General features: G+C 42.6%; 1 protein-coding gene and 1 non-coding gene across 2 annotated transcripts in view; both read left to right on the top strand.

Annotated features, from left to right (window-relative positions):
- The window catches only part of LOC143290739 (doublecortin domain-containing protein 2-like), a gene marked incomplete at its 3' end in the record, with an annotated part of 165,346 nt that overhangs the window by 118,070 nt on the left and 20,612 nt on the right, over positions 1-26,664 (top strand). The window contains exons 3-9 of the mRNA XM_076600254.1: positions 3,228-3,304; positions 8,816-8,938; positions 10,319-10,501; positions 12,332-12,427; positions 16,027-16,133; positions 18,090-18,214; positions 21,236-21,280. Of these exons, the coding sequence (XP_076456369.1) occupies positions 3,228-3,304; positions 8,816-8,938; positions 10,319-10,501; positions 12,332-12,427; positions 16,027-16,133; positions 18,090-18,214; positions 21,236-21,280 (756 nt within the window). The remainder of the gene's footprint in view (positions 1-3,227; positions 3,305-8,815; positions 8,939-10,318; positions 10,502-12,331; positions 12,428-16,026; positions 16,134-18,089; positions 18,215-21,235; positions 21,281-26,664) is intronic.
- LOC143291331 (5S ribosomal RNA) lies at positions 6,202-6,321 on the top strand. Its single transcript, XR_013056506.1, has one exon. It is a non-coding gene; the product is annotated as a 5S ribosomal RNA (ribosomal RNA).

Here is a 26,664-nt window from a genome sequence, read left to right as displayed (position 1 = left end):
AGGAACCAAACAAAAACTCCTCTGTCACAAAAGGCACAAGACATCCATTCCTCTTTCCAGCTCAGTTAAGAACCTTTGTGTTGTCCTTTGCTGCACAGTATCCATGCAAAAGTTTTATCAGTCAGACCTGTCAGTTCTGCAGTTATGGTGTAGTTCAGTTCTGTTTGGGAAAACATATAAATGCACTGATGCAGCATCTAAACTAGTCTTTCTTATTCTCTCTTAACTCAAGTAATGTAAGTAACAGTCACTTTTCTGGCTTGCCTGCTTCATTCGTTCACTCCTTTCAGCTGATAAAAAAAAAACCAACTGCCGCCTGGCTTGACTTCAGAAAGAAGTTATATTTGAGCACATCTCTCCTCGCTTGCAGGATCTGCATTTCTGCCTGTCTCACACAGTGTAGAGTGGGAGTTACGCACTATGTTTTAATATGTGAAAGAAATCTGCCCCCTTCCGATCTGTGTGACTGCCTTCACCTCTTCACCCTGACTCGATTATTTTCTGGTGTCCTGGCTTCAGGCCCACTCTGTTTCCACGTTCCCAGATTTAAACACACTCCATTGTTAGTGACAACTGCACTCTCTCTGTTCTGGACTTTTTACTCGGGAACAAAAGTCCCTTTTTCACTTCTGTCACATCTCTGCACTCACCTCTTTCCAAGTCTGGCCTTAAAACCTACCTCTTCCCAAAATAGACCCCCCCACCCCCACCCCCCACCCCCATCAACATCCTCTCCCCTCACTTCCTGGCTTACAGTTTATTCAGATTTCTATTTACATTATTTTACATCAAGTTTTTGCGCCTTATACATATTATTATTTTTAGTAGTATTTCTTTTTTTTTAATGTATTTATCTATTGTTTATCAAGGCCTGACTAAGCGCGTTGGGTTACGCTGCTGGTCAGGCATCTGCTTGGCAGATGTGGTGTAGCGTATATGGATTTGTCCGAACGCAGTGATGCCTCCTTGAGCTACTGAAACTGAAACTGAAACTATTTACATACATGTATAAATTATTATAAGTTTTGTCTTTCATTCATCTGATCGAAATTCATGCATGGTTGTGAATGACTGGTGTGAAAGTGCTTTGATTTGTCTCTGCACAATTCGCAATGCTACCATTGTTATTATTGATCTTTTTTTTTTCTTTCTTTTTTTTTTTATATTGTCATCATTACCATCATCATCGTTATCATCATCAGTCATTATTGTTATCAGTATTACATTGGTGATCTCCCCTCCATAGCAGGACAGTTATCCCCCCAGAATCCTAAGGCTATACCCCATCTCACTTTTGTAGGTGTATGCCTTTATGTGGGTGTGAGTGTGTGTGTGTGTGTGTGTGTGTGTGTGTGTGTGTGTGTGTGTGTGTGCGTGCATATGTGTGTGTGAGTGTGTGTGTGTGTGTGTGTGTGTGTGTGTGTGCATGCATATGTGTGTGTGTGTGTGTGCATGCATATGTGTGTGTGTGTGTGTGTGTGTGTGTGTGTGCATGCATATGTGAGTGTTTGCTTTTGTGTGTGTGTGTGAGTGTGTGTGTGTGCATGCATATGTGTGTGTGAGTGTGTGTGTGTGTGTGTGTGTGTGTGTGCATGCATATGTGTGTGTGAGTGTGTGTGTGTGTGTGCATGCATGTGTGTGTGTGTGTGTGCGTGTGTGCATATGTGTGTGTGAGTGTGTGTGTGCATATGTGTGTGTGAGTGTGTGTGTGCATGCATATGCGTGTGAGTGTGTGTGTGTGTGTGTGTGCATGCATATATATATATGTGTGTGTGTGTGCATGCATATGTTTGTGTGTGTGTATGTGAGAGAGAGAGAGAGAGAGTGTGTGTGTGTGTGTGTGTGTGTGTGTGTGCATGCATATGTGTGTGTGTGTGTGTGTGTGTGTGTGTGTGTGTGTGTGTGTGTGTGCATGCATATGTGGGTGTGAGTGTGTGTGTGTGTGTGTGTGTGCATGCATATGTGTGTGTGAGTGTGTGTGCATGCATATGTGTGTGTGTGTGTGTGTGTGTGTGTCCCCTGTAGACTGTCACCATGGATTCTGCGGCAGAGGACCCAAGGTGACGGTGGCTTTGTATGGGGGACTAGGAATGAGTGACATGGGAGTAATCACTGTAATGTAATGCCTCTGGAAATGGTGCACATGATGGGGACAGCAAAAAAAAAAAAGAAAAAAAAGAGAATGTAAATGAAAAAGAAAAAAACCCTGCAGTATCAGAAAAAAAGGGCCGTTGTTATACGGTGTGGTCGCTGATGTGACGGGCTCAATAGCCGAATGGTTATAGCGTTGGATTTTCAATCTGAGGGTCCCGGGTTCGAATCTCAGCAGTGGCGCCTAGTGGGTAAAGGGTGAGGATTTTTCTGATCTCCCAGGTCAACATATATGCAGAACTGCAAGTGCTTGAACCCCCTTCGTGTGTATATGCACGCAGAAGATCAAATACTCATGTTTTTTAAAGATCCTGTAATCCATGTCAACATTTTGGTGGGTTATGGAAACAAGAACATACCCAGCATGCGCGCCCCTGTTAATGGAGTATTTCTGTCTGCATGGCTTGGCAACTAAGCAAAACGGTGATGCATGTAAAATGTTACGTCTCTGTCTTTGTATGTGTGCGTGCCTGAAGTCTTAATTGAATGACACTGGAAACAAATGATGAGCGCCCAATGGCATCCATCCATCACTCGGCTCTACCCAGGTAGGCAGACTGTTATGCAAATGATCCCCCCCCTCCCCCCCCCTCCCCCGGGCGCAATAGCCGTGTGGTTAAAGCGTTGGACTGTCAATCTGAGGGTCCCGGGTTCGAATCACGGCGACGGCGCCTGGTGGGTAAAGGGTGGAGATTTTTACGATCTCCCAGGTCAACATATGTGCAGACCTGCTAGTGCCTGAACCCCCTTCGTGTGTAAATGCATGCAGAAGATCAAATACGCACGTTAAAGATCCTGTAATCCATGTCAGCGTTCGGTGGGTTATGGAAACAAGAACACACCCAGCATGCACACCCCCAAAAGCGGAGTATGGCTGCCTACATGGCGGGGTAAAAACAGTCATGCACGTAAAAGCCCACTCGTGTACATGCGAGTGAACGTGGGAGTTGCAGCCCACGAACGCAGAAGAAGAAGAAGGAAGAGTATGGTTTCCAACCAAGGATAGGAGCTGTGTAAGTATGCATATCGAATCAAATCAAATCAAATCAAATCAAATCCAGCGTGTATTTTGACAGTTGCCACCGGGAAGCAAGAAGCGATATCAGGTGTCTGGGCGACACAGGAAGGTCAACGTCCAAGGGATGATCATACGGTGAGTCGTCTTATCTTCATTATTTACTCTTTCACCTCCAGTGGTGACTTTTTTTTTTTTTTTTTTTTTTTTTTTTTTTGCAACATCAAGGGGTCATGTTGAGATAAGACCATTTTTCACATGGTAACAAAGCTTAACAGCTGCAGCCAGTTTCCCCACCAACAGAACAATGACTAACATTTGCCCCCGGCCCCTCACCCAGTCTGAAGTGAGCAAGTCCGTTGTGTTGTTTTGACAGGAACCCGAAGCCTGTGACTGAGAGTGAGAGCATCGTTTCTGAAACTGTTGGTGCTGGGTGTGTGTGTTTTTTCACACAGAAACTTGGCGGTGAAAGAGTTAAAGACAAAATACGTCAGTAATGTTTCTTGCATCTGTGGTGCTCACTTAAACAGCCGATCATACACCAACTTGCGATATGTTAAAGTCTCACATCCCTGAACTGAAATCATCTTCAGTGTTGACGATCTTCAGCAGTCCATTGCTAATGTATGACCTTTTCAACTCTGTTAAATAGTCCAGTTGGTTCACTGTTATAGTTGTTTGTCATTAGAAATGTGTTATATTGTTATGCTTTTTTTGTGCTTTTTTTCAACAAAACGTAAATCAATCATTTTCTATATGTAACACACACACACACACACACACACACACACACACACACACACACACACACACACACACACACACACTTTCACTTACATGCGTACACAGTAATTTTCCCACCCCCTCCACCCACTCGATTTTTTTTCCTACCCTCGTCTGATATCACTTACAGTGAAAAGACGTTAAACTAAAGAACGAACGAGTTAAATGACCCCTGATTCCCACCACGATCATCTCCCAAGTTTGAGTGATAAGTTAAATCAGATGAGGCACGAATGATAATTCAAGGCCCCGTATACAGGGCGGTGAACGAGTTAAATGACACCTGGTTCTCACCACGATCATCGCCCAAGTTTGAGTGATAAGTTAAATCGGATGAGGCACAAATGATGATTCAAGGCCCTGCGTACAGGGCGGTGAACGAGTTAAATGACCCCTGATTCTTACCATGATCATCTCCCAAGTTTGATGATGATTCAAGGCCCGGTGTACAGGGTGGTGAATGAGTTAAATGGTCCCTGATTCTCACCATGATCATCTCCCAAGTTTGATGATAATTCAAGGCCCCGTATACAGGGTGGTGAATGAGTTAAATGACCCCTGATTCTCACCACGATCATCTCCCAAGTTTGATGATAATTCAAGGCCCCGTATACAGGGTGGTGAATGAGTTAAATGACCCCTGACTCTCACCACGATCATCTCCCAAGTTTGATAAGTTAAATCGGATGAGACATGAATGATAATTCAAGGCCCCGTGTACAGGGTGGTGAAAGAGTTAAATGACCCCTGATTCCCACCATGATCATCTCCCAAGTTTGAGTGATAAGTTAAATCAGATGAGACACGGATGATAATTCAAGGCCCTGTGTACAGGGCGATGAAAGAGTTAAATGACCCCTGATTCCCACCATGATCATCTCCCAAGTTTGAGTGATATGATAAGTTAAATCGGATGAGACACGGATGATAATTCAAGGCCACGTGTACAGGGCGATGAAAGAGTTAAATGACCCCTGATTCTCACTAAGATCGTCTCCCAAGTTTGAGTGATAAGTCAAATCAGATGAGTCACGAATGATAATTCAGGGCCCCGTGTACAGGGCGATGAAAGAGTTAAATGACCCCTGATTCTCACTAAGATCGTCTCCCAAGTTTGAGTGATAAGTCAAATCAGATGAGACACGAATGATAATTCAAGGGCCCGTGTACAGGGCGATGAAAGAGTTAAATGACCCCTGATTCTCACTAAGATCGTCTCCCAAGTTTGAGTGATAAGTCAAATCAGATGAGACACGGATGATAATTCAAGGCCCTGTGTACAGCGCCATACCACCGAAAAGGCTTGATCGATCCTGGTTAAAATTCTATCGGAAAAATCTTCTTTTAGTAGAGCAATAGAACAAATACAGACAGATGCAGACTGGGGGAAAAAAAAGAGAAAAACATACAATATAGGATTTAACTGTGTGCCACTGCACCAAGCATCTCCTTTTAAGGACAATAAATTATCCTAAGATCTTGGTGTTGGTATGGTCTTCAAACTCATGAATGTGTCATTTTTCAGATACAGTATGTTTGTTTATATATATATTTTTTTATTGTTTTACTTAAAATGTTTTGATATATATATATATGTATGTATATATACATACATAGATATCTTGTGTTGGTATGGTCTTCAAACTCATGAATGTGTCATTTTTCAGATACAGTATGTTTATATTTTTTATTGTTTTCCTTAAAGTGTTTTGATATATATATATATATATATATATATATATATATATATATATATATATATATGATGCGTGTGTTCATAACATTTTTTTCATAACCTTGTTTTTAATCACCTTGGCGCTAATGATCTGGACTGAGATCAGATGCATGAGTAGATCTTAGCAGTGCTGTGTTTCACTTCGCGTAAACTATATAAGAATTTTCCTTGCTAGACCTCAGAAAATTATTAACGCCAAGCAAACTCAGCAGCTGCCAGGACTGCTGACAGTGACATGCAACCCTTAGCCGAGGCTGGAGTTCCTGGCTTCCTTTGCGTCAAAACATTGGCAGGTCGCGTTCACACCCATGCATCTTTGATGATGCTGGAGCAGATGAATCTTTCTTGAAGTGCAGTGCAGGCAGGCAGGCAGGCAGGCAGCTACGACAGTTCCATTGATTGGGGTTTGATTCTCCCTTGTCCCCTCCCGGCTCGTGTCAAGGCTCTCGTTTAATTAAACATCCGGCGGTCAGAGACGGATGGACCGTTAAGTTCAGTTCGGTGACTGCCTTCAGTTGCCAACGGCCATACCACGTTGAAAACACCGGTTTCTCGTCCGATCACCGAAGTTAAGCAACGTCGGGCCCGGTTAGTACTTGGATGGGTGACCGCCTGGGAACACCGGGTGCTGTTGGCATTCCTTTTTTATTTACTTATTTATGTACGCTTATCTATTATTTATTCACCTTTTTTCCTTTTTTTTTTCTTTTTTCTCAAGGCCTGACTAAGCGCGTTGGGGTTACGCTGCTGGTCAGGCATCTGCTTGGCAGATGTGGTGTAGCGTATATGGATTTGTCCGAACGCAGTGACGCCTCCTTGAGCTGCTGAAACTGAAGACTTCAGTTCACCTCTACGTCCCAGCTTGCATGCTCTCTGTGGGTCAGCTTTGAAGGAGGAAGGTGGCAGAATGGTTAAGACGCTCGTCCGCCAATACAGAGTCCGTGAGGGTCTGGGTTCGAATCCCGCTCTCGCCCTTTCATTCCAAGTTTGACTTCAAAATCGAACTGGTCGTCTAGTCGTTCGGATGAGATGATAAACGTAGGTCCCGTGGGCAGCACGCGCTTGGCACACTGAAAAAGAGCCCTTGGCAACACGTGAGTGTTGTCTGCTGGCAAAATTCTGTTGAAGAAATCCACTTCAGGACAACAAGAAGACAGCGATGAAGATGAAGACGATGACGATGATGATGATGATGATGTATGGTATTGTATTACTCTTTTTGTTAAAACAGATTTATCTGTGTGAAATTCGGGTTGCGCATGTACACTGAGAGCACCACCCTTTTTTTTTCTGCCTGCAAATTTATTTGTTTTCCTATTAAAAGCTGGTTTTTCTACATAATTTTGCCAGGGACAAGCCTTTTATTGCCATGGGTTCTTTTACATGCGCTAAATGCATGCTGGTGCTGATGGTGATGACAATGATGATGTGTATGTGCTATCCAGATGCTGGAGGAATGGCAAAACCAGTCAGGAGGCCAAGCTCATATGATGACAATGACGACGACGACGATGATGACAATGACGATGGTGATGTGTGGGTGATGTGCAGTGTGTTGGAAGGATGGCAGAACCAATAGGGGGGACAGACCCATCACCTAATGACAACGTCTAAGACAACAATGACGACAGTGATGACGACGACAATGATGATGGTGTGTGTGGGTGCTGGAGGAATGGCAGAACCATCAGGGGGCCAAACGCAGTCATCTGATGACGACAGTGACGACGACGATGACAATGACGATGATGATGTGTGGGTGCTGTACAGGTGTTGAAGGAACAGCAGAACCAATCAGGGGGACAGACCCATCACCTGATGACATTGACTTTGACGACAATGACGATGACGACGATGATGATGATGATGTGTGAGTGCTGTACAGGTGTTGAAGGAACAGCAGAACCATCAGGGGGCCAAACGCAGTCATCTGATGACGACAGTGACGACAGCGACGACGATGATGACGATGATGATGTGTGGGTGCTGTACAGGTGTTGAAGGAACAGCAGAACCAATCAGGGGGCCAGACCCATCACCTGACGACAACGACAGTGATGATATCGACTATGACAACAATGACGATGACGATGATGATGATGATGTGTGAGTGATGTATAGGTGTTGAAGGAACAGCAGAACCAGTCTGGGGGACAGACCCATCGCCTGACGACAACGACAGTGATGACAACGACGACGACGATGACAGTGACGATGATGATGTGTGGGTGCTGTACAGGTGTTGAAGGAACAGCAGAACCAATCAGGGGGACAGACCCATCACCTGATGATGACGACTACGACAACAGTAACGACGATGATGAAGATGATGATGACGATGATGATGTGCGGGTGCTGTACAGATGGTGGAAGAACGGCAGAACCAATTAGGGGGACAGACCCATCTCCCAGATGATATCGACTACGACAAAAATGACGACAGTGACGATGATGATGATGATGACGATAATGATGTGTGGGTGCTGTGCAGGTGCTGGAGGAACGGTAGAACCAATCAGGGGGCCAAACCCATCACCTGATGACAGACTACAATGACAATGATGATTATGATGATGATGATGACCTAGAGGTAACGCGTCCGCCTAGGAAGCGAGAGAATCTGAGCGCGCTGGTTCGAATCACGGCTCAGCCGCCGATATTTTCTCCCCCTCCACTAGACCTTGAGTGGTGGTCTGGACGCTAGTCTTTCGGACGAGACGATAAACCAAGGTCCCGTGTGCAGCATGCACTTAGCGCACGTAAAAGAACCCACGGCAACAAAAATGTTGTTCCTGCCAAAATTCTGTAGAAAAAATCCACTGCGATAGGAAAAACAAATAAAACTGCACGCAGGAAAAAATACAAAAAAAATGGGTGGCGCTGTAGTGTAGCGACGCGCTCTCCCTGGTGAGAGCAGCCCGAATTTCACACAGGGAAATCTGCTGTGATAAAAAGAAATACAAATACAAATACAAATGATGACGATGGTGACGATAATGATGTGTGGGTGCTGTGCAGGTGCTGGAGGAACGGTAGAACCAATCAGGGGGCCAAACCCATCACCTGATGACAGACTACAATGACAATGATGATGATTATGATGACGATAATGATGTGTGGGTGCTGTGCAGGTGCTGGAGGAACGGTAGAACCAATCAGGGGGCCAAACCCGTCAACATCCGCCCTGTCCGTGACGATTCCCTGGAGAAAGTGATGAGACTGGTCTCCGACACCTTGCGTGAGCGTTTGGAAACGTGAGTGCTGTCACCGTGGCGACAAATCTGTGTGTGTGTGTGTGTGTGTGTGTGTGTGTGTGTGTAGTGTGTGTGTGTGTGTGTGTAGTGTGTGTGTGTGTGTGTGTAGTGTGTGTGTGTGTGTGTGTGTGTGTGTAGTGTGTGTTGTGTGTTGTGCGTTTGTGCTTTTTTTTGTTGTTGTTTTTTTTGTGTTTTTTTTTTTTGTGTGTGTGTAGTGTGTGTGTGTGTGTGTGTGTGTGTGTGTGTGTGTGTGTGTGTGATAAATGAGGATCTGATTAGAAAAAATTTAAATGGCAAAAAAAAAAAAAAAAAAAAAAAAAGAAAAGAAGAAAGAAAACAGTTGTCAGTGAAGGTCACTAGGTTAAAAAACATAAAATCATGAACATAGTTATACATAAAAGCATGTATATGCGTGTGTTTGTCTCTCTCAGAGAGAGAGAGACAGACAGACAGATACGACATGTATAAAACAGGTATACAAAACCAAGAAAAACAAATGGACCACCTCACACACATGCTAGGTGCAAAATTTTTTATTTATTTATTATTTATTTAAACAATGTAAAAGTACCCTAATAATGATCAAGTCCACAAAAAGAGGTGCAGTATCTGAGTGAAATTCAATTCTGTTCAGTTCATTGGACTTTATTGTTTGCTTGAAGCAAGTAAAACAGAAAATGTTCTTTCAGTCCATTCAAATGGTCGTCAACAGATAACCCCCCCCCCACACACACACACACACACACACACACGCTCACACACACACACAACACAACACAACACAACACAAACGCACAACACACAGCACACACACACACACACACTTACACACACACACACACACACAAACGCACAACACACACACACACACACACACACACACACACACTACACACACACACACACACACACACACACACACACACACACACACACACACACACACTCACACACACACACACACACTCACACACACACACACACACACACACACACACACACACACTACACACATACACACACACACACACACACACACACACACACACACACACACACACACACACACACACACACACACACACACAACACACACACACACACACACACACACACACACACACACACACACACACCATAACACACACACACACACACACACACACACACACACACACACACACACACACACACACACACACACACACACACACACACACACACACTACACACACCATACACACACACACACACAACACACAACACATACACTGGTCACTGTCTTATCAGGTCCTGTTGCTTTGTGTGTGTGTGTGTGTGTGTGTGTGTGTTACATGTTGTGCGTTTGTGTTGTGTATGTGTGTGTGTGTGCGTGTGTAGACTCTACACCCACCCGGACGGCGTGGAGGTGACCAGCATGGAGCAGATTGCCTCCCACGGCATGTACGTGGCGGCAAAAAACCGAAGTGAGTCGTTCCAGTCCCTCACCTACACGGAGCTGGCCCCGGCCAACATCAGCAACTACGTCCACCACTCGCCTTCCCCGGAAAGGAGGCATGGCAGGTTGGTTGGCTGCTGGGACCCTTCCTTGGTTCTTCTTCTTCTTCTCCTTTTTTTTTTTTTTTTTTTTTTTTTTTTTTTTTTTGCTGCCCCATCATCTGCACCATTTCAGTGGCATTACTCCCACGCCGCTCATTTAGATTCCCCCGATACACGGCCACACCCGGATCCATCTGTCACAGTTCCATCGTCAGCAGTCCGTAGGGAACCATCGATGTTAGGTCGCCAAGAGGCCACACACCAGAGAAGACCCTGCACTGCTGCTGAGTCACTTCGGTGGTGTTCAGTGCTGCCTGTTGTGATTCAACGCACAAAGGACACTACCTACTACGCCCCCTACTAACGACAGTAATGGCTTAGTCGCGGAGCCAGACTGAGTGATGGCCCCTCCCAGAGTGGAGACCACCACCACGTCCCTCCATCAACAGCCCCCGGCCCATGAATCTGCCGACACTGAAGACATTGACAGGAATCGCCCCAAGCACAGAAGTGGAGGGGTTCTTCTTCTTCTTTGTTCGTGGGCTGCAACTCCCACGTTCTCTCGTATGTACACGAGTGGGCTTTTACGTGTATGACCAGTTTCACCCCACCCCCATGTAGGCAGCCATACTCGGTTTTCCAGGGTTTGCATGATGGGTATGTTCTTGTTTCCATAACCTACCGAACGCTGACATGGATTACAGGATCTTTAACTCTCTCCGTACGAACGGCGAAAGAGACGACGTTAACAGCGTTTCACCTCAATTACCATCATCAAAATATTGCAAGTGGAAGGCTCTTATACTGAAGAGGTGAATGTTGACAAAGAATACCACAGTTCTGACGACGGAAGCTAAAGGTTGGGTCATTCAGACACCCACTGGACATCCGAGGGGTCTGTGTCGAGGAGAAGAGAGGACTGGCCGTACTGAGTGAGTTAACATGCGTGTTTTGATTTTCTGCTTGCGTATGCACATGAAGGAGATTCAGGCACTAGCAGGTCTGCACATATGTTGTTGACCTGGGAGATGGGAAAAATCTCTACCCTTTACCCACAAGCATGGCAGGTTGATTGTGGCAGCCTTGTTTGTTTTGATTTCAGTTTCACTTCTCTCTCAAAGAGGCGAAACTGAAACTCTCAAAGAGGCGTCACTGGGTTAGGACAAATCCATATATATATATATGATAGTCAGTCGTGTCCGACTATGACCATCACAACAGCAGAGGAGGCAACTGCTGTTCCGACTATTTGGGCTAGAATTTGATTATAGTGGAGAGTGTCTTGCCCAAGTTACATCCCCACTCTCTCGGCCAAGAGGGTTTTAGGACAGTCGGCGTTGGGATGGTTCCCAAAGGCGAACCAGCCCACAAGGCTGCATATGCTACATCACATCTGCTGGGCATAACCCAGTCAGGATGTAAGGGGTCATGATTGCATTGAATCTTTTAAAGTCTGGAATCTGTGTGTGTGTGTGCATGCGTGTGTGTGTGTGTGTGTGTGCATGTGTGTGTGTGTGTGTGTGTGTGTGCGTTGCTGTGTGTGTGTGTGTGTGTGCCTGTGTGTGTATGTGTGTGTGCGTGTGTGTGTGTGTGCGTGTGTGTATGTGCTGTGTGTGTGTGTGTGTTTGTGTATGTGTGTTTGTGTGTGTGTGTGCGTGTGTGTGTGTGCGTGTGTGTATGTGCTGTGTGTATGTGTGTGTGTGTGTGTGTGTGTGTGTGTGTGTGTGTGTGTGTGTGTGTGTATGTGTGTGTGTGTGTGTGTATGTGCTGTGTATGTGTGTGCGTGTGTGTATGTGCTCTGTGTGTGTGTGTGTGTCTGTATCTGTGTGTGTGTGTGTGTGTGTGTGTTTGCAGCTTGCCACAGCTCCGCTCCAACAAGACCAGCAGCCAGTCCTCGCCGGAGCACTCCGTCTCCTCGAACAACGGGTCTGAGAACAGTTACACCCAAAGGTCGCGCGGCACGCCTTGCCCTCCTGCCCTGCTCTGCTGTGCTGTGCCCCCTCCCCCCCAAACTCCTCCCTCCCCACCCTCACTGAATCCCTCTCCTCTTTATTTTATTTTACTTTTTTTGTATTTTGTATTTGTATTTCTTTTTGTCACAACAGATTTCTCTGTGTGAAATTCGGGCTGCTCTCCCCCCCCAGGGAGAGCGTGTCGCTACACTACAGCGCCACCTATTTTTTGTGTATTTTTTCCCGGCGTGCAGTTTTATTTGTTTTGTTTTTTTTTCCTATCGAAGTGGATTTTTCTTCAGAATTTTGCCAGGAACAACCCTTTTGTTGCCGTGGGTTCTTTCACGTGCGCTAAGTGCATGCTGCATACGGGACCTCGGTTTATCGTCTCATCCGAATGACTAGCGTCCAGACCACCCCACTCAAGGTCTAGTGGAGGGGGAGAAAATATCGGCGGCTGAGCTGTGATTCGAACCAGCGCGCTCAGATTCTCTCGCTTCCTAGGCGGACGCGTTACCTCTAGGCCATCACTCCACATATGTTGCATGTGTGGATTTTGATTTATTTTTTTGTTTACTTATCTTTTATTTTATTTTTTAAACTTTTTTGTTTTTTTGGTATTGCCTTTGTTACTCACCTTTCAACTGACACACAAGTTTTTGTTTGTAATCTTTTTCTTTTTTTTCCCCCCCCTCTGCCCTCCCTCTGTATTTTTTATCTTTTTTTCTGGTCTCTTGGATTTTTAATTGTTTTAAAATTTAAAACCTTTTTTAAATTTTTTTTTTAACCCTCACTGATTTATGTTCGAGGTGATTTCCATGCAGGAGTTCCTTCACAGTTCTCTGGCTTGTGTGGTGTGTGCAGGACGTTATGTTTTTGTTCGTTTGTTTGCTGTTCGTCGTTGTTGTTGTTTTTTGTTTTTTTTCTGGACAGCAACATTATTTACTAAAACCCTTTAGTGCCCCAAGGGTGGAATTTTCCGTCCCATTCCAGTGTGCAAAAAAAAAAAAAAAAAAAAAGAAAAGAGAATAAAAGAAAAAAAAAGAAAGTGCCCCAGGACTCAAATTTCAATCTATGTCACTGTAAGAATTTTCCTAACGTAAAATCATAATATTTTCATGTGACGTTCTTGTGATTAGATAGAGTGTTCATATTCTGGTCAGAAACGTATTGGTTATGTATACTTTCCTTTGGTCAGTATCAGTATCAGTGTCAGTAGCTCAAGGAGGTGTCACTGCGTTCGGTCAAATCCCTATACGCCACACCACATCTGCCAAGCAGATGCCTGACCAGCAGCGTAACCCAACATGCTTAGTCAGGCCTTGAGAAAAATAAAATAAAATAAAATGAAATAAAAAAGTAAAAAATAACAAACAAACAAACAAACAAACAAACAAAATAAATAAGATAAATACATAAAAATACTACTACTAATAATAATAATATTTAAAAGGCGCAAAATCTTGATTAAGTCAACTCTAGGAGCACATACAGTTTTGAAACTGACTGATATGCCCAAAAAAGTGTTGAGAGTTTAAAACTAGTGGTGAACCAGAGTTTTGAAACTGACTGGTATGCCCAAACTGAGAAAAAGTGTTTAGAGTTTGAAACTAATGTTCCGGAGTTTTGAAATTGACTGATATGCCAAAATGAGAAAAAGTGTTTAGAGTTTGAAACCAATGCGCCAAGAGTTTTGAAATTGACCTGATATGTCAGAATGAGAAAAAGTGGTAAGAGTTTGAAACTAATGTTCCTGAGTTTTTAAATTGACTGATATGCCAAAGTGAGAAAAAGTGTTCGAGTTTGGAACTGAACGATGCGCCAGGGCATTGAAATTGACTGTTTATCAAGTGGAAGTGAGAAAAAGTGTGAAGAGTTTGAAACTGAATGATGCGCCAGGGGTTTGACATTGACTGATGTGTCAGTGACACAGGTGAGAAAGTGTTAGAGAACTGTGGGCTGTTGTATGGAAATCTGAGCCTCCCCTTTCACTAATAATACCCCACCTGTGAAATGCGGCAAGTTTGGTTTGTCTGCGGTCACAAGACAGAGCAGAGAGCACAGCATGTCCGCTGCCACCTTTTTTTTTTTTTTTTTTCCATTTTCACATGTCTTGGTTTGCTTTGTATTGATAATGGTGTGTGTGTGTGTGTGCGTGTGCGTGCATGTACGTGTGTATGTGTGTGTGTGTGTGTGCGCACCTGTTTACACGTTTTACCATGTCTTGGGACAATGATTATGTCTTAACATTGAAAAAAAAAAATGTTTTCAGCACTGGTTTATTTTGAGTTTTATACTGTTCGTTTTAGGAGTAGAATTGATATTACATCCTAACAGGGCATTTATTTATTGCTGGTTAACGAGTATCATGTTGCTGTCAGGGAGCTTTAACCCTTTCACCGCCAAGCTCACATTTATGCACAGGTGTGGTAGAGGACCCGTGTCAGCGAACGGTGACCATTCATTGGTCTGTTATCCATGAACCTACTGCTCTTAATGTTCCGTGGTAGGATAGGCCGTATTTTCTATACATCGCAGGGGGAAATCCCCAGCTAATTTTAACCAGTGTCATTTCTGCTGTTTATACCGCAAGGGAATTTTGTACTCTCTTCTTCTTCTTTGTTCGTGGGCTGCAACTCCCACGTTCACTCGTATGCACACGAGTGGGCTTTTACGTGTATGACCGTTTTTACCCCACCATGTAGGCAGCCATACTCCGCTTTCGGGGGTGTGCATGCTGGGTATGTTCTTGTTTCCATAACCCACCGAACGCTGACATGGATTACAGGATCTTTAACATGCGCATTTGATCTTCTGCATGCATATACACACGAAGGGGGGTTCAGGCACTAGCAGGTCTGCACATATGTTGACCTGGGAGATCGTAAAAATCTCCACCCTTTACCCACCAGGCGCCGTCACCGTGATTCGAACCCGGGACCCTCAGATTGAAAGTCCAACGCTTTAACCACTCGGCTATTGCGCCTGTCATTTTGTACTCTAAATTGACTGGCGGTGAAAGGGTTAAACAAGGGCTAAAAACTTCCTGCTGTTTGCATCAGTATTGAATGTGATCAGGAATTAAAGCAGCAAGTTCAGTTTCATCCCTGTGGATTTAGACTGCAAAGGGACTGGGTCCCCCCACGCCTTAAGTTGCACATTTTTTAGGTGAAAGTGGGATGGGGGTAGAAGAGGCAAACGGGGTGTTGTAATGCTGACTTGACAGCACACAGGCTTACACACACACACACACACACACACTCTCTCTCTCTCTCTCTCTCTCTCATATTCACAGTCACACTGACACACTGTCATACTCATGCTTCCATTTACATTCGCACTCACACTTACACTCGTACTCACACTCACACTCGCACTCAACACATGCTCACAATCACACTGGCACTCACACCAACACTCATGCTCACACTAGCACTCACTACGCTCGCACACACATTTCAACCTCATCGCTTTCTGGTGTAAAACCAGTGGTTAAAAAAAAACCCAAAAAAACTATGGAGTTGAAAGAATTAGTTCCTCACAGGACTCAGACAGACAGATGTCTTCATGGCTGTTTTGCCCACCATGGTTGTGCAGGTACCGCCGGGAGCGAGCGAAGCGCGAGGAGGATGGCGTCTTCCATGCCCGCCCCGTCAAACACAAACGCAGCTCGGAAAAAGTGCGACAGACAGACTACGACCAGGGTGAGTGGAGCGGTTTGTTGTGGCAGGGGGCACAGGTCTTGTAGTAAGTTTCCTGGGAGTCACAGGGACACTTTCTACCAAGGAGTCCTTGGGAATTCTACATAGTGGAGTGATGGCTTAGAGGTAACGCGTCCGCCTAGGAAGCGAGAGAATCAGAGCACGCTGGTTCGAATCTCCCCCTCCACTAGACCTTGAGTTGTGGTCTGGACGCTAGTCATTCGGATGAGATGATAAATGGAAGTCCTGTGTGCAGCATGCACTTAGCGCACGTAAAAGAACCCACAGCAACAAAAGGGTTGTTCCTGGCAAAATTCTGTAGAAAAATCCACTTTGATAGGAAAAACAAATAAAACTGCATGCAGGAAAATATACAAAAAAAAAAAAAAAATGGGTGGTGCTGTAGTACAGCAACACACTCTCCCTGGGGAGAGCAGCCTGAATTTCACACAGAGAAATCTGTTGTGATAAAAAGAAATACAAATACAAATAGGGTCACTCCTATGATGCACAGTCTGCTGTGATTTTTGGCCTATGATGCGCTACTTTTTTTTTTTTTTTTTTTTTTTTTTTTTACTGTGGTGGTGTCACAGACTATTACTGTATGTAAATGAATGAATCATTTGTGAACTCTTTTCATAAATAAACAGTTCCAAATAGAATTCTGCTGCAGGCAGTGGGGGTGTAACAGATCAGTACTAACACTGTGCGTATATAAATGAATCCGGGGTGGACTCTCATCCTAAATAAACATTTCCAGACGTGCCCAATTCGCAGACAATGGGCGTGTCACCGACTAACACTACTGGTAATTGAATTGGTAGTGAATTCTCTCGTCCAAGATAAACATTTCCAGACGTGCCCAATTCGCAGACAATGGGCGTGTCACCGACTAACACTACTGGTAATTGAATTGGTAGTGAATTCTCTCGTCCAAGATAAACATTTCCAGACGTGCCCAGTTTGCAGACAGTGGGCATGTCACCGACTAACACTACTGGTAATTGAATTGGTAGTGAATTCTCTCATCCGAGATAAACATTTCCAGACGTGCCCAATTTGTAGACAATGGGCGTGTCACCAACTAACACTACTGGTAGTTGAATTGGTAGTGAATTCTCTCATCCGAGATAAACATTTCCAGACGTACCCAGTTTGCAGACAATGGGGTTGTCTACGACTAATACTGTACATAATGATATAAATGAATCAGTTGTGAACTCTCCTTCACAGATTTTCTGATGTAGACAGTGGGGATGTCACAGATTAAAACAAATACTGTACATATATAAATGATTCAGTAGTGAGCACTCATCCTAGATAAGCAGTTCCAAACATGCCCGTGTTGCAGTAGGGGGTGTCGCAGACCAATAATGTGTGCATGTAAATGAATCGGTTATGAACTCTGTTCAAAGATAAACAGTTCCTGACGTTGCCGTGTTGCAGACAGTGGTGGTGTCACAGGCTAATACCAATACTGTACATAAATAAATAAATCAGTTGTGAAATTCTCATCACTGATAAACAGTTGACAGACGTGGCCTTGATACAGACAGTGAGGAATGTCACAGATTAAAACAAATACTGTGTATATAAATGAATCAGTAGTGAACTCTGTTCAAAGATAAGCAGTTCGAGATGTGGGCCTTGTTGCAGACAATGGCGGTGTCACAGGCTAATACCAATACTGTACTTAAATAAATAAATCAGTTGTGAAATTCTCATCACTGATAAACAGTTGACAGACCTGGCCTTGTTACAGACAGTGATGAATGTCACAGATTAAAACAAATACTGTGTGTGTAAATGAATCAGTAGTGAAATTCTCATCCTAGATAAACAGTTCCAAACATTGCAGTGGGGGGTGCCACAGCCCAATAATGTGTGCATATAAATGAATCATTTATGAACTCTGTTCAGAACAAAGATAAGCAGTTTGAGATGTGGGGCGTGTTGCAGACAATAGGGGTGTCTTCAAGGCCAAGTCCCAGAACCAGGCGACGCTGGGAGCCAGACAGGTGGATGAGTCCCGCCAGACCAAAACAGATGTCCCCGTTGACCAGCGGCAGGCTGAAGAGGTGAAGGTGAGGACCAGTTTTGTATTTGTATTTTGTATTTGTATTTCTTTTTATCACAACAGATTTCTCTGTGTGAAATTCAGGCTGCTCTACCCAGGGAGAGCGTATCGCTACACTACAGCGCCACCCCCTTTTTTTTGTGTATTTTTTCCTGTGTGCAGTTTTATTTGTTTTTCCTATCGAAGTGGATTTTTCTTCAGAATTTTGCCAGGAACAACCCTTTTGTTGCCGTGGGTTCTTTTACGTGCGGTAAGTGCATGCTGCACATGGGACCTTGTTTTATCGTCTCATCCGAATGACTAGCGTCCAGACCACCACTCAAGGTCTAGTGGAGGGGGAGAAAATATGGGCGGCTGAGCCATGATTCGAACCAGCGCGCTCAGATTCTCTCACTTCCTAGGCGGACGCGTTACCTCTAGGCCATCACTCCACATGTTTTCACAGGATGCATAAAGACATGGAGTTTTAGTTGAGCTGGACAGGCGCAATAGCCGAGCGGTTAAAGCATTGGACTTTCAATCTGACAGTCTCGGGTTCGAATCTTAGTAACAGCGCCTGGAGGGTAAAGGGTGGAGATTTTTCTGATCTCCCAGGTCAACGTATGTGCAGGCCTGCTTGTGCCTGAACCCCCTTCATCTGTATACGCAAGCAGAAGATCAAATATGCATGTTAAAGATCCTGTAATCCATATCCGCGTTCGATGGGTTATGTAAAGAAGAACATACCCAGCATGCACACCCCGAAAAACGGAGTATGGCTGCCTACATGGCGGGGTAAAAATGGTCATACATGTAAAAACCCACCCGTGTACATACGAGTGAACGTGGGAGCTGCATCCCACAAACGACGAAGAAGAAGCTGGGTTGTCTGCTGCCCGCTGTGAGAGCAAAGAAAAGAACCAGTCCAGTCCCACCATTCCATTGAAAACGCTGAAAGCAGGAAATGCTAAAAAAAAAAAAAAAAGAAAAGAAAAGAAAAATTCTCAGAGGTATAAAACTGGAATGGGTGTAGCTCTCAGTACTCACGGTCAGTCTTATTTTCTGTTGTGCTGATCCGTTCGCCTATATTTTGTTAACCCTCTCACCGCCAAACTCGCATTTATGCACAGGCGAGGTAGAGGACCCATGTCACTGAAAGTTGACCAGATCATGGGTGTATTTGTATTTGTATTTGTATTTCTTTTTATCACGACAGATTTCTCTGTGTGAAATTCGGGCTGCTCTCCCCAGGGAGAGCGCGTCGCTACACTACAGTGCCACCCATTTTTTTTTTAATGTTCCTGCGTGCGGTTTTATTTGCTTTTCCTATCGAAGTGGATTTTTCTACAGAATTTTGCCAGGAACAATCCATTTGTTGCCGTGGGTTCTTTTACGTGCGCTAAGTACATGCTGCACAAGGGATCTCGGTTTATCGTCTCATCCGAATGACTAGCGTCCAGACCACCACTCAAGGTCTAGTGGAGGGGGAGAAAATATCGGTGGCTGAGCCGTGATTCGAACCTGCGCATTCAGATTCTCTCGTTTCCTAGGCGGACGTGTTGCCTCTAAGCCATCACTCCACATTATCCATGAACCTACTGCTGTTTATGTTCGGTGGTAGGATAGGCCATATTTCCTACACATCACAGGGGTAATCCCCAGCTATTCTTAGACGCCATATTTTTTGTGTTCATAGCACAAGTTAATTACACACTTAAATTGACTGGTGGTGAAAGGATTAAGAAAGCGATGATTTTTTTTTTTTTTTTTGATTTTTAAAAAATCTTTTTCTGGACTTGATGATTGCATACACTTTACTTACTATGTTCTATCAGGTTTTGTTGGTTTTTTCTCCATTTTTGTGTGTGTTGTTAGATGTGTGAGGTGCCTGTTCATTTTGTATCATGTATGCCTGTTATTATATACCACATATGTTTATATATTTGCTTGTTATGTATGATTATATTAATGTTTAGGTTTTGTTCAACCATCTGATGAAAAATTGATGGAATGATCAATGTCAGAGGCATGTCCTGGGTTTATGTGACTGTGCTTGTGCCTGATTTTTTGTGCTTCTGGTGTGTGTGTGGGGGTGTTGTATGTTTTTTTTTGTTTTTATAATTTTTTTATTCATAGGTTCTGTGGGACCAATATTTACAGTGTTTCAGCCCTGATGTTCCTCCTCTTCTTCTTCTTCGTTTGTGGGCTGCAACTCCCATGTTCACTCGCATGTACTATTTGTATTTGTTTTTCTTTTTATCACAACAGATTTTTCTGTGTGAAATTCGGGTTGCTCTCCCCAGGGAGAGCGCGTCGCTATACTACAGCGCCACTCATTTTTGTTTGTTTTTTTTTGTATTTTTCCTGCGTGCAGTTTTATTTGTTTTTTCCTATCAAAGTGGATTTTTCTGCAGAATTTTGACAGGAACAACCCTTTTGTTGCCGTGGGTTCTTTTATGTGTGCTAAGTGCATGCTGCACTCGGGACCTTGGTTAATTGTCTCATCCGAATGACTAGCGTCCAGACCACCACTCAAGGTCTAGTGGAGGGGGAGAAATTATCGGCGGCCGATTCGAACCAGCGCGCTCAGATTCTCTCGTTCCCAGGCGGACGCGTTACCTCTAGGCCATCACTCCACGACTCAAGTGGACTTTTGCATTTATGACCGTTTTTACCCCACCATGTAGTGGGGTGATGGCCTGGAAAGTAATGCGTATTGTTTCAGATAGTACATGTATGTTTGCGGGGGGAGGGGGGGGGGGATGTTTGAGTGAATGCTTTTAGTGCTATTTTAAAGCGCACAGAGAGCTTCAAGAATATGCGCTATAGCAAAACATCTTAATAATTTTTTTGGGGGGGCGGGGATGGGGTGGGAGGGCGGGGGGTGGGGGGGGGTATGTTTGTGGGGGCACGTTTGAGTCAACACTTCTAGTGCTTATTGTAAAGCACATAGAGCTTCAAGAATAGGCACTATATAGCAAAACGTCTTAATAAATCTTTTTTTTAAATTTATTTATTTTATTTTATTTTTTTACTTTTCTCTCCGCAGGAGGACGTGAAGGGAAAGGACAAGAAAGACAAGAAGGGAAAGAAGGTGAGGGAACTTGTGGTCTGTGGGTACGACGGTGTGACACCGGTCTGGGAGAGGGGGTGTGTTGGGGGGGGTGGAGGGTGGTTTCTTCACCTCTCACTGCTTCTGGGACAGCGGTGGTGTGGTGGTGGTGGTGGTGCCAGTTATGTGTATCTCTGTCTGTCTCTGGATGTGTGTATGTATATATATATCTATATATATATATTGAGACTGTGGATTGTCTGATGCTGATGCCTTTCTGGCTAGCAGTGTCGAGCCATATCGTTGTTGTTTGTGGGTGACGTATATAAAAAATATATATATATATATATATATATATCGAGACTGTGGATTGACTGATGCTGATGCTATTCTGGCAAGCAGTGTCATGTCATATTATACCGCTGTAGGTTTTTGTTTGTGGGTGATGTATGTATATATATATATATATATATATATATATATATATATATATATATATATATATATATATATATATATATATCGAGACTGGATTGCCTGATGCTGATGCTATTCTGGCAAACAGTGTCATGCCATATCGTTGTTGTTTGTCGGTGATGGGTTTGTGTGTATATATATATATATATCGAGACTGTGGGTTGTTCTGGGTACTGGTACGGGGTCACTGGTTTTTGTTTTTCACCTTTTTGTTGTTATACTTGATAGTTTGATGCTTGTGTGTGTGTGTGTGTGTGTGTGTGTGTGTGTGTGTGTGTGTGTGTGTGTGTGTGTGTATGGAGTGGAGGGGTGAATGTGAATGTGTGTGAGTGGTGGGGGTTGGGGTGGTAAGTGATGTGTGTGGTAGGGGAGGGCAAGTGTGTGCATGTGGGTAAGTGTGTGTGTGTGTGGACAAGGGGGCGAGTGTGTTTGAGTTTGTGTGTGTGTGTGTGTGATTGTGATTGTGATTGCGTTTCTCTACATCATGTCATCAGTACATTGTTTTTCATCTCCTGTGCAATTTTTTTTTTTTTTTTATTTTTATATAATTGTAGCATTACGTTGCACAGCTTTGTAGGCACACACTAACTAACAGCACCTGCACATCACATTAATCATATCACATGTGACATCAGTTTGTGTAACTGATGCTAATGTTTAATAAAGTCGAGGGGAGTCTGACAGATATGTAACAATAAAAGCTATTTAAAAAAAGGAAAATAACCCCCCCCCAAAAAAAAAAACAACACACAGACACACAAACAGACACACGCACGCACATATGGGAACATGTTTGTTACAAACATTTTTTTTTTTTTTTTTTTTTTTTGGTTATGAATGCAGTTTCAGATGAATAAATGATGGAACGAATAAATAGGTGATTTAGGGAAGAAAAATGAAGAAACACATAACTGAATAAATAGCCGACGAGACGAGAGCAGTCAGAGTGTTTAGGGGGAGGGGGTGGGGGAAAGGGAGGAGGGGGGAGGGGGGGGGGGGTTACACTGATGTGATGGAAACTGGAATATGTTGCAAAGATCGAGAAAGAAATTGTAGTTAACAGCATCGCTTTAATTTTTTTGTTTGTTTTACTTTAGAACAGTAATTAGTACTGATTTGACTAGCCAAAAAAAACCAAAAAAAAACAAACAAACAAACAAAAGAAATAAATAAAATGAAAAGAAATGGCAGAGGAGTGGAACTTGTGTGTTGAAATTTTCTTTTTAATAAAAAAAAAAGAAGAAATTTTGTTGTTGTTGCGATTGCTTCACTAAAGTCTAGGAAGTATCATGGCACATCTAGAAACAACTGACATGGCTGTTGCCTTTTTTTCTTTCTTTCTTTCTTTCTTTCATTTTTGATTATTTTTTTTAAATTGACTTATTTTATTTTGGGCATTCATTAACTTGGTTAAGGTATCCCGCTTACATTTTGTTTAATTACAGTTGTTGGTTGGTTTTTTTTGTTGTTTTTTTTGTTTTTTTCTTGTTTTTGCTACATGTTACTTGAAGTGTTTTCAGCAATGTTTGGAAACATTGTTTATTTTCATGTGTCCCCCTCCCCACCCCCCCTCCTTCCTTGTTCTTTCTGTGTTGTGCTGTATCCGTGAAGTAGTTGGTGGAAAGATGTGATTCACATGGGTGGAAGCACTTCCATGCATTACAGATTTCCTTTTTTTTTCTTCTTTTTTTTTTGTGATTTTTTTTCTTCCCCCTATCTTTCATTTTGTTTCGGTATTAAGTCAAGCTCATCAGATTGCCATCTTGTTCAGCAGAACAGTCTTTCCGTTTCAATGGTCTCCAAACTGCGTTTTCATTATCTCCATCATCAATCAGTGAAACAGAAGCACGAAAAAGTTGACAGCGACATCAAAAAACATAGAGTAGGTATGAGTGGCTTTTGAATAAGAATTGTCTTAATACACTGAGCAGATTTATTTTCATGTTTTTAGTTTTAAAACCTTCTTTTTTTTTTAAATTTCATTTTTAGAGAATAATGAGAAAGTTTGAAATTCACGGTTGGTCTTGAAAGAAAAGGCAGTAGGAAGTGAAAGTGGTTAAAGCTAAATGGCAAGTTGTTGTCAGCATCTCCCACCCTGCAGACCACCAAGGTGTTGGCTGCACGTCCCACCAGGGGACTTAATTTAATCTAGCAGTCCCTAGGCCCCAGCCACTAACTTCCCAGCTAAAAAAAAAAAAAAAATCATTATTCACCCCCCATCCACAATATCACTGGAACAGAAAACACATTCTGGAACTCTTCTGTCCTTTGTGAGTTCAAGCCTGGAAGGTTTTTGCCAATGGGAAAGTATATATATATATATATATATGTATATATATATATATATATATATGTATATATGTTGCTGTCAGAGCAGTGTCTGAACAAAAGATGAGAGAGAGATTATTTACACACGCACACAAAAAAAAAGTCAGAAAATGCCCCCAAGTCTAAGGTTGTTTCATAAAAAAAAGAAAATGAAGTGTTTTGATACAACATGCATTGTGTGTATCAATCTGATTCAAATTTCTTTGTTTTCTAAACCTTTTACAGAGACACACTTAGTGGAAAGGTCGGTCAGAAAAAAACCAACAAAAAAACAAACAACAACCGGAGGTGTTGTTACAGTTTTCAATAAACACAGTACTTCAGGCATGTTTTAACAAATGATATGTACATACTTATTCCAACTTCGGTTTTAATGTCACATACTTCTGCTAATGTTGGAAGGGAAAGAATTTATGCAGCATTCTTTCCAGGCGTGCATGCAAACCAGATACACACACACACATGCACACATACATGCATGCAACCGTGAGCATGTGGAACACTTGTGTTGGAGGGAGGGTAGGCAGGCGTATTTATTTATAAGATATAGGTTGAAAACTTAGTGTTTCAATAACCATTTTTTTAAATACATGTTTCACACCAGTGTGCACTTTGGAAATATGCATATTCTTGTTTTTTTGTTTGTTTTTTTCTTTCTTTTTTTTTCTTTTTTTTAACCACATATCATTCTGGACATGTATTCACTTTGTTGTTGACATGTATTGTTTGTATGCACTATTTAATCTCGAAGGTAAACTGTGTGCGGGGGAGTGGATATTTGTAAGGGGGCTAACAGATGTACATGGGGAAAGAGCTAACATTCCTTGTACTCTTGGACTGCTGCTGTGTTCCGCTGTCCTGGCTTCTCAATTCACCTGCTTCAACTCACTCCGTAATGTGAATTTACCTCCCCTCCCATCCCCATACTCTGCACCACGTATGGATAATTGAAAAGAAAATTTAGAGAAAAAAAAAATCCATGAAAAGATAGTTATTCCAAGTTAGGATATGAAACTGAAAACAAGCAAACAAACAAATAATCAAAGAATCTGGTTGATAGCAGCCTCCATTACTTGTGATCCAAGTGTGTACACAGCATTTTGACTTTGCGATTATGGAGTATTCACCTGAAATGCTCAAGTGTTATGTCTTCATGGATATGAATAAAATGTTGGCTGTCAGGCCAAAAATAGGTTTGTCATTCATACACACACACACATGGATGTGCACACACACAGCAAAGTAATCTGCTTTGATTTGTTGATTTTGACCCGTGGAGAGGTCACTGATGCTATGACATCATTGCAGTGCCACTCTGTTCATTCAAAACACTTCTGAATCTCCAATCCTTGATGTGGAATGCTCTTGTAAGTGGAGATAGAGAAAGAGAGAGACGTTTCACAGTAAATGGCACTGAATAGTTGATAGAAAAAAAGTTAGCCCTTTAATCAGTGATGTGTGTCATACTTATAGTTTTAGGTGTTACATTTCAGGTATAAGCAGAAGATGGGAGAAAGAATAATTTGATGATGTAGAAAAAAAAAAAAGAAAAGAAAAAGAAAACCAAAGAATCGAAAATGAAGTAAATAAAAGGCAAGAGATATGAAAACAAGATTACTTCCTGATATTGTAGGTGAATAAATAAGTGTATAGAAAAAATGCAAGAAATATAACAACACTACAACCAAATATCTAAGATAAATAAACAAATAAGTGTATGGACCAACCAAATATCTAAGATAAATAAACAAATAAGTGTATGGACTTTAAAAGAAAAAGAAATAGACTTAAAGGAACATATCAACATCTCAACCGAATATATAAACAGTTGAAAATGTGAACAGATAAATCGGAACAATACAAGACCAAAACAAAGATAAACAGATAGATTGTAAAAATATTTATAAAAAAACCCCCAAAAAAACAACAACAAAAAACCAGAACCTAAAAACCCACTAAAATAAATTTCTCTCCTTTACTTTGAGTTGGGATTCAAACTTCATAGATAAGGCAGGACTGCAGTTCACACTGACTCAGGAGCTAGACGTGGATGATAAAACATGTGCATCTTTTAAATTTCATTTTGGACTAACAGTTTTGTGTGTGTCGTTTTTTTGTTTTGTTTTTTTTAATTCTATCTCTCTTTCTCTCTCTTTTGTGTGTGTGTGTGTGTGTGTGTGTGTGTCAACATCAGCACACGTGTGCACACACAAGCCACGAGTGACTGCTAAGAGTGTGGACACAAGGTCACTGATGTGTTGAAGTCGGAACAATAACTGCCATCAATGTGAACCATTGCTTCATGAAAACTTTTCCCATCCCATGCATGAGATCATCATGGTGTCAGATATTTGCAGGGGGGGGGGGGGGTGCTAATTTGAGGTTTCTTTCCAGTTTCAGGTTTTAAAAAATTACGGAAAAGAAACAAGGAGGGGATTGTCTTATTTCAACACATACACTAGAAAAACAAAAAAAAACTAAAACAAACAAAACAAGAGAGGCAAGGCCTTCAAGACTCATTTGTGATACACTTTAAAAAAAAAAATCTAATCGTTGCTTCAGTTAAAAGAAAAAGAAAAAAAGTCCTAACGGCAGATTCGAACCCCGCGTGTTTGGGTGAG

Source organism: Babylonia areolata, chromosome 16, assembly GCF_041734735.1.
Source record: "Babylonia areolata isolate BAREFJ2019XMU chromosome 16, ASM4173473v1, whole genome shotgun sequence".
NCBI classification, from domain to species: domain Eukaryota; kingdom Metazoa; phylum Mollusca; class Gastropoda; order Neogastropoda; family Buccinidae; genus Babylonia; species Babylonia areolata.
The sequence above is the reverse complement of the archived record's forward strand: the minus strand, read 5'-3'. Positions and strand labels throughout refer to the sequence as shown.